Source organism: Oncorhynchus masou, chromosome 11, assembly GCF_036934945.1.
Source record: "Oncorhynchus masou masou isolate Uvic2021 chromosome 11, UVic_Omas_1.1, whole genome shotgun sequence".
NCBI classification, from domain to species: Eukaryota; Metazoa; Chordata; class Actinopteri; order Salmoniformes; family Salmonidae; genus Oncorhynchus; species Oncorhynchus masou.
Genome location: NC_088222.1, coordinates 29,007,158 through 29,020,452, shown reverse-complemented (window position 1 = coordinate 29,020,452; position 13,295 = coordinate 29,007,158). Strand labels below are relative to the sequence as shown.

The following is a 13,295-nucleotide window of genomic DNA, read 5'->3' as shown; positions in this document are numbered from 1 at the left end:
TAGTGTGACTGGGGCCAGGTGTGATTACCTGTCCACACTGGTCTCCTGCAGGCGGTTGTTCATAATAGCAAATGCGCCCACCCCCCCAGAGAAGCCGTTGTGACGTGGAACGTGGCTCTGACGGGGGCCCTGGTGGGCTGTCTCACACAGCTGCTTCTGCAGCAGCGCCAGAGACACCTTATTGGACGCTGTGAAGTCATTCACCGAGATCATCTCCCCAGAGAGGCGCCGGCCTCCAGCGACCCCGTCCACCCCCATCCCAGCGTCTGTCTCGATGTTACACACTGTCTCCACCGAGGCGTCTGTGTAGCGGTGTCGCCTCACAGGGGGGTGGGATGGGGTGGGCTGCACAGCGTTGCGTTTGAGCCGCTGCTGGCGGAGCCGTGCGGGTGGAGGCCTCAAGCCAGCGTGTTTGTTAGGGAGGCAGCGGCAGCAGAGCCGCCGGCAAAGGCCCCTCTTAGGGCAAGAGCAGTGACAGCGCCGGCCTGGGCAAGCCAGCCGGGTCAGGATCCAGTTGAGAGTCTGTTTGATGATGATGGAGATAACATTGAACAGGGAGTAGATGCAGCACACGCCCATGAGGATGAAGAGACAGTTGCCCAGGCGATAGGCATCCTGGGCCTCATAACGCTCCCTCTGGCTACTCACCAGGTCCCCGAAGCCGATAGTGCTGAAGGCCACAAAGCAGAAGTACAGGGAGTCCATGTAGCTCCAGTCCTCCATGGAGCAGTACAGAGAGGAGGCACTGCAGGCGATCAGCACAGACGCCACTCCCAGGATCAGCATCACGTAGTAGACAGAGGGCTTCCAACCCTCCAGACTGTCCTCCTCACTGCGGGGCTCCCCGACCCCAGACACAGGCCCCACCCCTGAGCGCCTCATCCTCCGCTCGTGGCACCAGCGCATGATGTAGGCGAGCATGGTGATGATCCTCTCCAGGAAGAGGTTGAAGAAGAGGATGGTGGCGGCACAGCCGATGAGGCCGTAGAAGATCAGGAATATTTTACCAGGGATGGTAGCTGGGGTGTTCATACCAAAGCCTGGTGGGAAAGAGTACAAAAGAGAAGGGTCAATGTGCCAATTATTTGTCAAGTAAGTGCCTTTACATTTGTTCTTACTTAGCTATTGATGTGGCTATTGATATAGGTATTTTCATTTCATACCATGAATGCAATTTATATTAGAGTAAGGGATCATCATTTTACAGTACTGGACACTTTATGTTGACAAACTCAAAATAAGTGAGACTGAATGAGTCATGAAAACAGAAGCTGAGAGAAAGAAGGGATGAGATGGAAACATTAACAATGTTCAGTCATTAGTAGTGATGCATAACAAAACGCTAAAGTCCCAGAAATGTAAATTGACCTCACATGCCCAGATGTACATTGAAATTGAACTAATTTGACAAATAATGCCTCGGAGTCTCGCCGATCATCAATCTAATCCCATCCCAGCTTCCTCTCCTCTCTCTTGTCATCCCCTTCATCTACTCAAATAAATATTCTACATTATACTGTGTATCTGTTGAAACAGTTGTGTTCAGTTTTTTATCTACATGACAGCAAATAACTTTGCATCTTAAATACCCTGACTCTGACCCTCACACAGAGCAGCTGTCCAACTCACCGATGGTGGACACAACTGTGCCGACAAAGTAGAAGGCTCCAGAGAAGTCCCAGCGGGGCCTAAGAGCATCCACTCTGATCCCAGCCCCATTGGCCTCTTCATACTGTCGCAGCAGCGCGTGCAAGGCTCCCAGGCTTACCTGGTGACTCAGGGTGAAGTTGGCCAGCTGCTGGTCCCAGAGGCGGTGGGCACGGAGCTCAGAGGGGCGCTCCAGGGCGGAGAACACAGCAGCCCCACACAGCAGGTAGAGCAGGATAAGCCCTGCCAGCAGGCAGAAGCGGGCATTGTCCTCATTGAGGGGCGGCTGGGGGCAGCAGCCTCCACTCCGTTTACGAGCCATGAGTGCAGCTAGCCCAGCACAGATACAACACTGCACTAACATACACTGCCTGTCTGAGCCTGCCTTATTTACACCGCTCACTACACATACATCACACGCACCAAACTACAGCACAGACACAAAAATACAAGCTTAACATACCCTAATATGCTAACAAAAAAGTGGGTACCCACACAGAGAACCTACACACACAGCTGCCCCCCGATGCCAGGGGATGTTGATGGTTGATCCATCCAGAGCGTTCTCAATGTGTCGTAATGTCCTGAGTGGTCATTCACCTCTATGAGTTCTGAATCTGATGATGTGCCCACTGATAGAAGAGGACTCCTGACTGTATGGTCACAGTTTATGACTATGAAATCCTGAACTGGTCTGTGAACAAGATACAGGCACTACAGGGTAATTAAATTGGTATTGGAATTGTTTTCAATCAACAAGTAGAAATCCCTTTTTCAATCTTTTCTCAAAATGTGTATATTAATTTACTGACATCAGTCTTGTAAAGTAAAACTATCATGAATCACTAGAGCTATTTACTTTTCCTGAATATCAGAGAGTATCATCAAAACCTACGCCTCTCATATTTTTTTTTTTACACAAATTGCTCATAAAGCTTTTCGATAATTCACATCACATATTATCTGAATAATAAAGAGACAAAACATACCTGATTTTTGAGATCTTGATTAATCTGATAATTTCACACTTTAATCAGTTTTTGCACATGGCCATGGTGAGACTTGATCTGCGGTTTAAGGTACCTGCACTGAGCGTGCTTTTCCAAGGATCTGATGATCAGTGACCATGTATGTGTAGTGAGTAGTGAGATGAGAGCGAGAGAGCGGGAGCGAGAGTGAGAGAGACAGAGAGAGAGAGAGAGAGAGAGAGAGAGAGAGAGGGCGCAAATAGAACCCATGTTTGCAAGCAAACCTTGATTGGTGTAATCATTTCTTGATTTTAGAAGCTTTTCTATTCATGTCCTCCAACCTGTAATCAACATTCAATCTAATATTCTCTCTCACTGGGCAGACAGTAACAGATGGTCTTCAATATATTATTGATATGCAAATACTGTATCTAAACTGATTAAAACACTGGATTTGAGCTGTAAACTGATTAAAACACAGCAACTTCTTATGTGCATGGAATTTATCCATGCAACATCTGACTGCAAATGTGGAATTCAAATACATCAGACCTTCAGAGGTCTTCTGAGGTGGTTCACAGCTCATTGATTATACTCTTATCAGGCTTTACCAAGTGATTAACTGAGTCTAATTTTCAGACAACCAGATATGTTCTCATCTCTCCTTTGGTTTAGTACCAAGTGTCTCAGGTACAAGGTGTGCCTCCTCTCTGTTGTTGTTTGTGTGGGAGGGATGGATTTGTTGTTCCTGACTGCTCTTTTGTGTTTGTCCGTCTGCCTTTAATCTTGGATGAGGGCTGAGGGGTACTAGAGGGGCATTGGTTCATGCTACGACACTGAAGTACTGAGTATCCAGGTGCAGAAGAAAGAGGCTTGAATGAGAGACACCGGCCTTTACACCTTGTGATGGAAATGTGTATAATGTGAAGAGACAGTCTTGAAAATGTTCATCTTGTCTTAGTGTCATAAGTACTTTTTTCTGAAACTCGTCAGTCTATTCTTGTTCTGAGAAATGAAGGTTATTCCATGAGATAAATTGCCAAGAAACTGAAGATCTCATATAACACTGTGTAGTACTCCCTTCACAGAACAGCGCAAACTGGCTCTAGCCAGAATAGAAAGAGGAGTGGGAGGCCCCGGTGCACAACTGAGCATAGGACAAGTACATTAGAGTGTCTAGTTTGAGAAACAGATGCCTCTCAAGACCGATTACGCACGCCGTTAACGCGGTCACATTCCATCACCACCCCCGAGGTGGAAATGCGATAACCCAGGAAGGAAATGGCTCGTTTGGAGAACACACATTTCTCAGCCTTGACGTATAGGTCATGGTCCTGCAGTCGCCCAAGGACCTTGCGTACCAGGGAGACATGCGCGGCGCGTGTGGCAGAATAGATCAAGATGTCATCAATGTATACCACCACACCCTGCCCGTGCAAGTCCCTGAGAATCTCATCTACAAAGGATTGAAAGACGGCTGGAGCATTCTTTAACCCATACGTCATGACGAGGTACTCATAGTGGCCTGATGTGGTACTAAACGCTGTTTTCCACTCGTCTCCTCCCCGAATACACACCAGAATATACGCGCTCCTGGGGTCCAGTTTTATGAAAAAACGCGCTCCGTGGAATGATTCCACCGCCGTAGCGATGAGAGGTAGAGGATAACTACATCCCACTGTGATCGAATTTAGACCTCGATAATCAATGCACGGACAGGGAATCCCCAACACCACTGGAAATGCAGGTGAATCAATAAGGTAGAAACTGAACCGCTCCCTATGATCCCCCTGCGTTACCATGTCCAGCGGAATCGTGGCCTCCCTGACCAGTTGGTGCGGGCTTCTGTTACGAATTCTAGGAGTAGTGGGTGCAGAGAGCAGAGGGTAAAAGACAACTGTATTTATTCCGGAGAAAAGTAGGTCACGCCAAAACAACAGGCGCATACAATGACCGGCCCAAAAACAGGACACAAACAGTCCGGAGAAATACAAAAATATCACATCCACAAAACGAACAGAGAAACAAGCCCGCATAACAGCCGGCGGGCCTACTGGGTTTAAATAGCCCACAATCAAAACCTAAACACAAAACAGGTGCAACTAATCAGACACAACTAAATGAAACAGAAAAGGGGATCGGTGGCAGCTCGTAGGCCGGCGACGACGACCGCCGAGCGCCGCCCGAACAGGAAGAGGCATCTTCAGCGGGATTCATGACACACTGGCCAACACACAATACTCCATACTGTCAAAGTGGAATTATGGTTTTAGACATTTTTACAAATTAATTCAAAATTAAAAGCTGAAATGTCTTGAGTCAATATGTGTTTAACCCCTTTGTTATAACAAGCCTAAATAAGGAGTAAAAATGTGCTTAACAAGTCACATGATAAGTAGCATGGATTCACTCTGTGTGTAATAATAGAGTTTAACATGATTTTTGACTGAGTACCAGATCTCAGTACCACACACATACAGATAATTGTAAGTCGAGCAGTGAATTTCAAAAACAGATTCAACCACAAAGACCAGGGAGGTCTTCCAATGCCTCACGAAGAAGGGCATCTATTGGTAGATGGGTAAAAACAAATCATACATTGAATATCCCTTTGAGCATGGTGAAGTTATTAATTACACTTCGGATGGTGTATCAATACACCCAGTCACTACAAAGATACAGGCATCGTTTCTAACTTAGTTGCCAGAGAGGAAGGAAACCGCTAAGGGATTTCACCATGAGGCAAATGGTGACATTGAACAGTGTTCAATGGCTGTGATAGGAGAAAACTGAGGATGGATCAACAACATTGTAGTTACTCCACAATACTAATCTAAATGATAGAGTGAGAAGAAGGAAGACGGCACAGAATATTCAAAAATATGCATCATGTTTGCAGTAATGCACTAAAGAAAAACTGCTGCAAATGTGGAAAATAAATTAACTTTTTGTCCTGAATATAAAGCGTTATGTTTGGGACAAATCCAACAAAACAAATCACTGAGTATCACTTCATATTTTCAAGCATGGTGTTGGCTGCATCATGTTATGGGTATGCTTGTGATCGGCAAGGACTAGGGAATTTTCTATGGAAAAAAAAATAAATGTAATAGAGCTAAACACAGGCAAAATCCTGAATCAGGAAAACCTGGTTCTGTCTGCTTTCCACCAGACACTGGAAGACAAATTTACCTTTCAGCAGGACAATAACCTAAAACACAAGGCCAAATATACAGTGGAGTAGCTTACCAAGACAACATTGAATATTCCTAAGTCACCTAGAAACAGTTTGGACTTGAATTGTCTTGAACATCTATGGCAAGACTTGAAAATGGCTGTCAAGCAATGATCAAAAACCAACTTGAGAGAGCTTGAAGAATTTTAAAAAGAATGTGTAAAAATTGTACAATCCAGGTGTGCAAATCTCTTAGAGACTTAGCCAGAAAACCTGCTCCAGAGCACTCAGAATCTCAGACTGGGGCGAAGGTTCACCTTCCAACAGGACAACAATCCTAAGCACACAGCCAAGACAATGCAGGAGTGGCTTCGGGACAAATCTCGGAATGTCCTTGAGTGGCCCAGCCAGAGCCCGAATTTGAACCCGATTGAACATCTCTGGCCTGAAAATAGCTGTACAGCGATGTTCCCCAACCAACCTGACAGAGCTTGAGAGGATCTTCAGAGAAGGACAGATACTTCCCAAATACAGGTGTGCCAAGCTTGTAGGGTCATACCAAGAATACTTGAGGCTGTAATCACTGCCAAAGGTGCTTCAACAAAGTACTGAGTAAAGGGTCTGAAAACTTATGTAAAAGTGATATTTAAGTTTAAAAAATGAAATTAAAAATGTGGAAAAAGTCAAGGGGTCTGAATACTTTCCAAAATCACTGTATTTCCTTTTCAAAACATTAGAAAAAAAATCTAAAAACGTGTTGTTTTCACATTGTCATTATGGGTTATTGTGTGTAGATGGGTGAGAATTTTTTTTATCCATTTTGAATTCGGGCTATAACAACAAAATGTGAAATAAGTCAAGTGGTATAAATACTTTCTGAAGGCACTGTACAAAATACCCTTCAACTGACACTTCTTTTAGTGATTTCAGATCGCATATCAATGTGTCCAGGAAAGCATATTTTAAGAGCATATCTGCTAGCACAAGTTTAGTGCTGTCGTCTTGCGTTCAGAAGTTTTTTTGCATCCATACTTTTTTGGCTTAAAATGCTCATGTGTCACTTACCACACTAACACATATCATGCTGTTATGCACAGAATGAAAAATGGCAATATCCCCAAATCATTACAACCCATTCCTTTTCTTTATCCTGTGTTCAATAATTTGCCAAAAAAAGCATCAGAAGAGTCTCCCTTTTAATATCAATTCATTACAATAATTAAAATAAGGCAATATGTATAATATTAGACAATATATGAAGACAACATACAACAGATAGACAACAATTACATCTGCCTTAGATAAGGCTACCTACGTTATGAAAATTATATCAAAAACATGGTTTAGATTAAATTAGCTTCGATAACAATCTAAACAGACTGGCTGGTGGAATTATTGGAATGTTACCAAAATGTACAGTTGTCTGGTCATCTCCTGGTCCATGACATAAAGCTTTTTATCCAGTATTCTTTGTACTGTAGCACAACATTGCAATAGGGTTGTTTGCAATACAGCATGAGAGCCTTGATTGGTGTAATAATTTCTTAATTTTAGAAGCTTTTCGATTCAGATGCAGTGGTCAGTCAGCGATAGTGAGCTACAACAAAGAAGCTGTGTGTAAGCTGTGTGGGACTCATAGTAGGGGTGCAGAATCAAGGGCCTGTACTCGAGCAGCAAAAAGCAAGACATGCTTCTCAACTGCTGTGTTGATTTCCTTTTGTGAGGCACGTGGATTCTTCTGCACAAAGTCTGCAATGCTCTGGATACATTCTTTCTGTGAGGACAGAAGTAAAGCAAGCAAGTCAGCAAGTGTCTACCCAGACACATAAACATGAACCACATGAACACTACAGTCAGGGCCGGCTCTACGGGTTGGTAAAGCCGGGCATGGACACCCCCCAGTTTTGTTTCCCCATAAACATAACAAATGGTATATGTACCCTACCCGGTTTTGCCAGGCCTGCCAGAGACACAGACCGGGACAGAGGCTATATGCCGGGTGTACGCTCATGATCTGAGGAGGGGTGAGGGAGAGGGTATGCAATAATGTAATATTTAGTATTTAAAATAAAAAAATGCATTCAATTGGGCACCTAGCCATGCAATGTCACAAGGTACTGCCTTTATTGCCTTGTTTAGGAAGCTCATTGGATCCCAGGGACGGTTTTATTTTTTTACAGAGAGGGGGAAATGGTTATTAACTTTTGCAGACAGCGACAGCTAATAATAGCCTAGCTAGTAGCTACATTAAGTTTTGGTAATGGCGCGCTGAACAATTATAGCTAGTTGGCTAAGCTTTTATCAGCATGGATATCCAAAAATGGCTGGGCACTACCAAGAGCAAAAAAACTGATGACCACCATGTCGAGAGTAGAGGTCGACCGATTAATCGGAATGGCCGATTAATTAGGGCCGATTTCAAGTTTTCGGAAATCAGTATTTTTGGACACCGATTTGGCCAATTATTTTATTCATTTTTTACACCTTTATTAATCTTTATTTAACTAGGCAAGTCAGTTAAGAAAACATTCTTATTTTCATTGACGGCCTAGGTGGGTTAACTGCCTTGTTCAGGGGCAGAACGACAGATTTTTAACTTGTCAGCTCAGGGATTCAATCTTGTAACCTTACAGTTAACTAGTCCAAAGCTCTAACCACCTGATTACATTGCACTCCACGAGGAGCCTGCCTGTTACACGAATGCAGTAAGCCAAGGTAAGAAGCTCGCTAGCATTAAACTTATCTCATAAAAAACAATCATAATCACTAGTTAACTTCACATGGTTGATGATATTACTAGTTTATCTAGCGTGTCCTGCGTTGCATACAATCGATGCGGTGCGTATTCGTGAAAAAGGACTGTCGTTGCTCCAATGTGTACCTTACCATAAACATCAATGCCTTTCTTAAAATCAATACACAGAAGTATATATTTTTAAACCTGCATATTTAGCTAAACGAAATCCAGGTTAGCAGGCAATATTAACCAGGTGAAATTGTGTCACTTCTCTTGTGTTCATTGCACGCAGAGTCAGTGTATATGCAACAGTTTGGGACACCTAATTTGCCATAATTTTACGTAATTATTACATAACATTGAAGGTTGTGCAATGTAAAAGGGATATTTAGACTTATGGATGCCACCCGTCAGATAAAATACGGAATGGTTCCGTATTTCACTGAAAGAATAAACGTCTTGTTTTCGAGATAATAGTTTCCGGATTCGACCATATTAATGACCTAAGGCTCGTATTTCGGTGTGTTATTATGTTATAACTAAGTCTATGATTTGATAGAGCAGTCTGACTGAGCGATGGTAGGCACCAGCAGGCTCGTAAGCATTCATTCAAACAGCACTTTCGTGCATTTTGCCAGCAGCTCTTCGCAAAGCTTCAAGCCTATCAACTCCCGAGATTAGGCTGGTGTAACTGATGTGAAATTGCTAGCTAGTTAGCGCGGTGCGCGCTAATAGCGTTTCAAACGTCACTCGCTCTGAGTCTTGGAGTGGTTGTTCCCCTTGCTCTGCATGGGTAACGCTGCTTCGAGGGTGGCTGTTGTCGATGTGTTCCTGGTTTGAGCCCAGGTAGGAGCGAGGAGAGGGACGGAAGCTATACTGTTACACTAGCAATACTAAAGTGCCTATAAGAACATCCAATCGTCAAAGGTTCATGAAATACAAATGGTATAGAGAGAAATAGTCCTATAATTCCTATAATAACTACAACCTAAAAGTTGTTACCTGGGAATATTGAAGACTCGTGTTAAAAGGAACCACCAGCTTTCATATGTTCTCATGTTCTGAGCAAGGAACTTAAATGTTAGCTTTCTTACATGGCACATATTGCACTTTTACTTTCTTCTCCAACACTTTGTTTTTGCATTATTTAAACCAAATTGAACATGTTTCATTATTTATTTGAGGCTAAATTGATTGTATTGATGATAATAATATTAAGTTAAAATAAGTGTTCATTCAGTATTGTTGTAATTGTCATTATTACAACAACAAAAAGTGTTTTTAAAAATAGACCGATTAATCGGTATCTGCTTTTTTTGGGTCCTCCAATAATCAGTATCGGCATTGAAAAATCATAATCAGTCGACCTCCAGTCGAGAGTGATGCCAAGCTCACCGACCAGCCTGCAGGCCCCACCAACATCAGTGTTCTTCAAAGATATGGCGGGCCTTTGTCAGCAATGCCTACTGTGCTGTTGGCACTGAAACATGACTAACATTTTGGGGGAATCTACAGCAATGTGTGAAAATTCGTTCTCCACCCAAAAGAACATAGTCAGTGAACACAGAGCATGTTACATCAATGAGAAGCCCAGCTTATCCAGCTAGCCTTTGAGAGGGACCTCATATTGCTCAAATGAACAGCAAACGTGGTTTCTAAAAAAAAAGCAACACCTCACGGCACAACCCCTCTACAGTGGGGAGAACAAGTATTTGATAACCTGCAAAATCGGCAGTGTTTCCTACTTACAAAGCATGTAGAGGTCTGTAATTTTTATCATAGGTACACTTCAACTGTGAGAGACGGAATCTAAAACAAAAATCCAGAAAATCACATTGTATTATTTTTAAGTAATTAATTTGCATTTTATTGCATTTAGATTCCGTCTCTCACAGTTGAAGTGGACCTATGATAAACATTACAGACCCCTACATGCTTTGTAAGTTGGAAAACCTGCAAAATCGGCAGTGTATAAAATACTTGTTCTCCCCACTGTACCTTATTTGACCTAGATAGTTTGTGTGTATGTATTGATATGTAGGCTACGTGTGCCTTTAAAAATATATATATGTAGTTCTGTCCTTGAGCTGTTCTTGTCTATTAATGTTTTGAATTATGTCATGTTTCATGTGGACCCAAGAAAGAGTAGCTGCTGCTTTGGCAACAGCTAATGGGGATCCTAATATAATACAAAAAAATAACTGACAAGTATATTTTGCCAGGAAGGAGAATGAAAGGTTGAGAGGATGAGAGGTTAAACACAGCATCAAGGAGACTGCAACTCTTCTAAGCATCTTTTAGATTTATCTCTGATTCTTAATGTCATCGATTGGTTTTACAGGTCTAATTGCTAATGATAGATATACAGCTTTGAGTTATTTGAAGGGTATAAGGACAATGACCAATGTAGCCTAATTGGTTGTGCTATGAGGTGAGCCCTGGCGCAGTGCTCCTGTTGTCCTGGCTGTCCACTTCAACATCACATGCTTTCTTGTGTGCAAAATGACATGTGTTGTGTATATGGCTGCATTTCAGATAGGCCTACATGTTGTTTGTCTCAGTATTAGGACCAATACCATGTGTAGCCTACTAAAAGAAGCAGGCAAACGTTCACTCTTATCATTCATTTGCATTACACAGTCATTGTGTGATAGGCTACTGTAAAGGTGATGTCAATACTATGAAAACGACACACAGCCTACTTTTTCACCCCCTCCCTGCTCTCTTGCTATAGTGTGTGTGTGTGTGTGTGTGTGTGTGTGTGTGTGTGTGTGTGTGTGTGTGTGTGTGTGTGTGTGTGTGTGTGTGTGTGTGTGTGTGTGTGTGTGTGTGTGTGTGTGTGTGTGTGTGAAACTGTGAGAAACTCTCCCACACAGAAAATATTGTGCACCTGGAGAAGTGGCAGCTTGGTTATGCTTATTGCGTAGTGTCACAAATTCAACAAATTCAACAATGCAATGTAGCCTATAGTTGTAATGATTGAAGTTGATGCTATGAAGCCCTTAAGAATCTTTGATAGCCTAGTGGTGCTCATTTTGTCGAGCTGATCTGTGTGTTGGTAGGCGCAAATTATGTGTAGGCCTTTAGACAGCTACGGCTGCATTTCGGATACACTAATATGTCTAGTGGGGTGCATATATTTCTTGTGTTATTATATACAACAAAGGTTGTTGATGTGTATGACCATGGACTTAAAATGCCCCCTTAGGCATGTCATCCTCGAGCGGGGCCTGACTAGAATATGTTTGACAACTTCTGCCAAGATTGTTTAGTATGTAGACTGCTCCTATAGACTATAAGAATTGTCTTTCCATTCTGTTTAATCAATTCACCTTAAAAGCGTCCACTTCTCTTTGTCCTGTGAGACGGTTCATGATCTCTCGTGCCACCTGAATGCCTGTGATGGCCGTTAAGATCTCCTTGTCTTTTTCGCTGTCTGAACGGAGCCAGCCCAAAAGCGCTAACTGGGAAAAGAGAGGGCAGGTTAGCAGCTGAGTACATGTTACAGCAACCACATCTTTAATCTTACAGCACAATTCTTAATGCATTTTTCAGCCAAACGAATGCCCTGCCCTCCCACTTAGTTTACTATAGCTGAGGTATGGGGCTGAAGAAATAACCACTCTCAAATTCAAAGACGGACCTATAGACCCAAGAACTGACATTGTTTATAACCATCTGAGTAAAACAACCTTGTATTTTGGGATATAATGGAATAAGAAAAATGCTATATGAAGTACCCTGCCCGGTTTTGCCAATGAATGTAGCGCTAGGGATATCATTAATTTAAATAGCCATTGAACAGATCAAACAGGCTCTAACCAATAAAGTATATGCCTATGACCAGAGCCATGTATTAAGATACATCTAAATATAGCTATGGCTCTGACTAACCAATCTATCTGCATGACATCATATCTATTATAATTTGTAAACTAAATACGTCCAGGCTTTATCAATCGAAAATACTGACCTGCTGGAACAACTGCGAATTGGACATTTCACCTGGCCTCGATGATCCGGACATGTTCAAATATTTTACGTAAAACAAATATACAAGCTACTATAACAATAATTCTGTAGATATGTAATTATCCGATTAAAATGAACAAAAATGTAGTCTCAATCTCAAAAACTCACAGGCCAAGAACGAACCCCGTGTATCCACTTCCTGTTTACATTTAACTACGCTACTTCGTGTGCTAAGATCTGCTACGCAAGTTACCACCACCTTGTGGCTATAGCGAGAATCTTACATAATTATATTATTATTATATATTACTAAGCAATAAGACCAAGAAGCCCCTGACTACAGTGTGCAGTTCCGGGACGGGATCGATGTGGGCGGAGTCAAACGCGTTTAACCCGAACCCCTCCTTTCGGGTGACCTAAATAGTTTGGTTCACGTCGAAGGTATCAACGTCAACGAAAGCGAGTCTTAATCGAATTTAATCTAGTTACATGGATAAACACATTGGACATTAGGTGTTAGTAAATTTAGTTTTGCCTTTGTTATTGTTTGTTTACTGTAAAATTGCCGCTCTTATTCTTTTCTAGAATTACAATGCGTTATAGCTTATAGTTTCATTAACCACTACCTCTATAGTTTTTCAGTATAAATCCTACTATTTTAAAGTCACAGGTTTGAAAGTTGTATGTCAAAGTGTGTCTGTTCATATTAGAACACATTTAACAGATACTGAGGCCACAAGCTAGGGAGATTTTCTTTCTAGATCCCCTCCATGGCACTGGCTGGAGAGAAAAGTCG

The 13,295-nt window shown here is 42.4% G+C and overlaps 1 protein-coding gene and 1 long non-coding RNA gene across 2 annotated transcripts; both read right to left on the bottom strand.

Annotated features, from left to right (window-relative positions):
- On the bottom strand, positions 1-2,011 carry LOC135547955 (potassium channel subfamily K member 13-like). Its single transcript, XM_064977161.1, has 2 exons — positions 1,630-2,011; positions 1-1,040 (listed from the first exon to the last, which is right to left on the bottom strand). The coding sequence occupies exons 1-2, from the start codon at positions 2,009-2,011 to the stop codon at positions 25-27; spliced, it is 1,398 nt and encodes a 465-aa protein (XP_064833233.1). The 3' UTR covers positions 1-24.
- Positions 2,012-6,969: 4,958 nt separating this feature from the next.
- Positions 6,970-12,815, bottom strand: LOC135548447 (uncharacterized). Its single transcript, XR_010456826.1, has 3 exons — positions 12,501-12,815; positions 11,860-11,991; positions 6,970-7,564 (listed from the first exon to the last, which is right to left on the bottom strand). It is a non-coding gene; the product is annotated as an uncharacterized LOC135548447 (long non-coding RNA).
- Between the last annotated feature and the right edge of the window lie 480 nt (positions 12,816-13,295).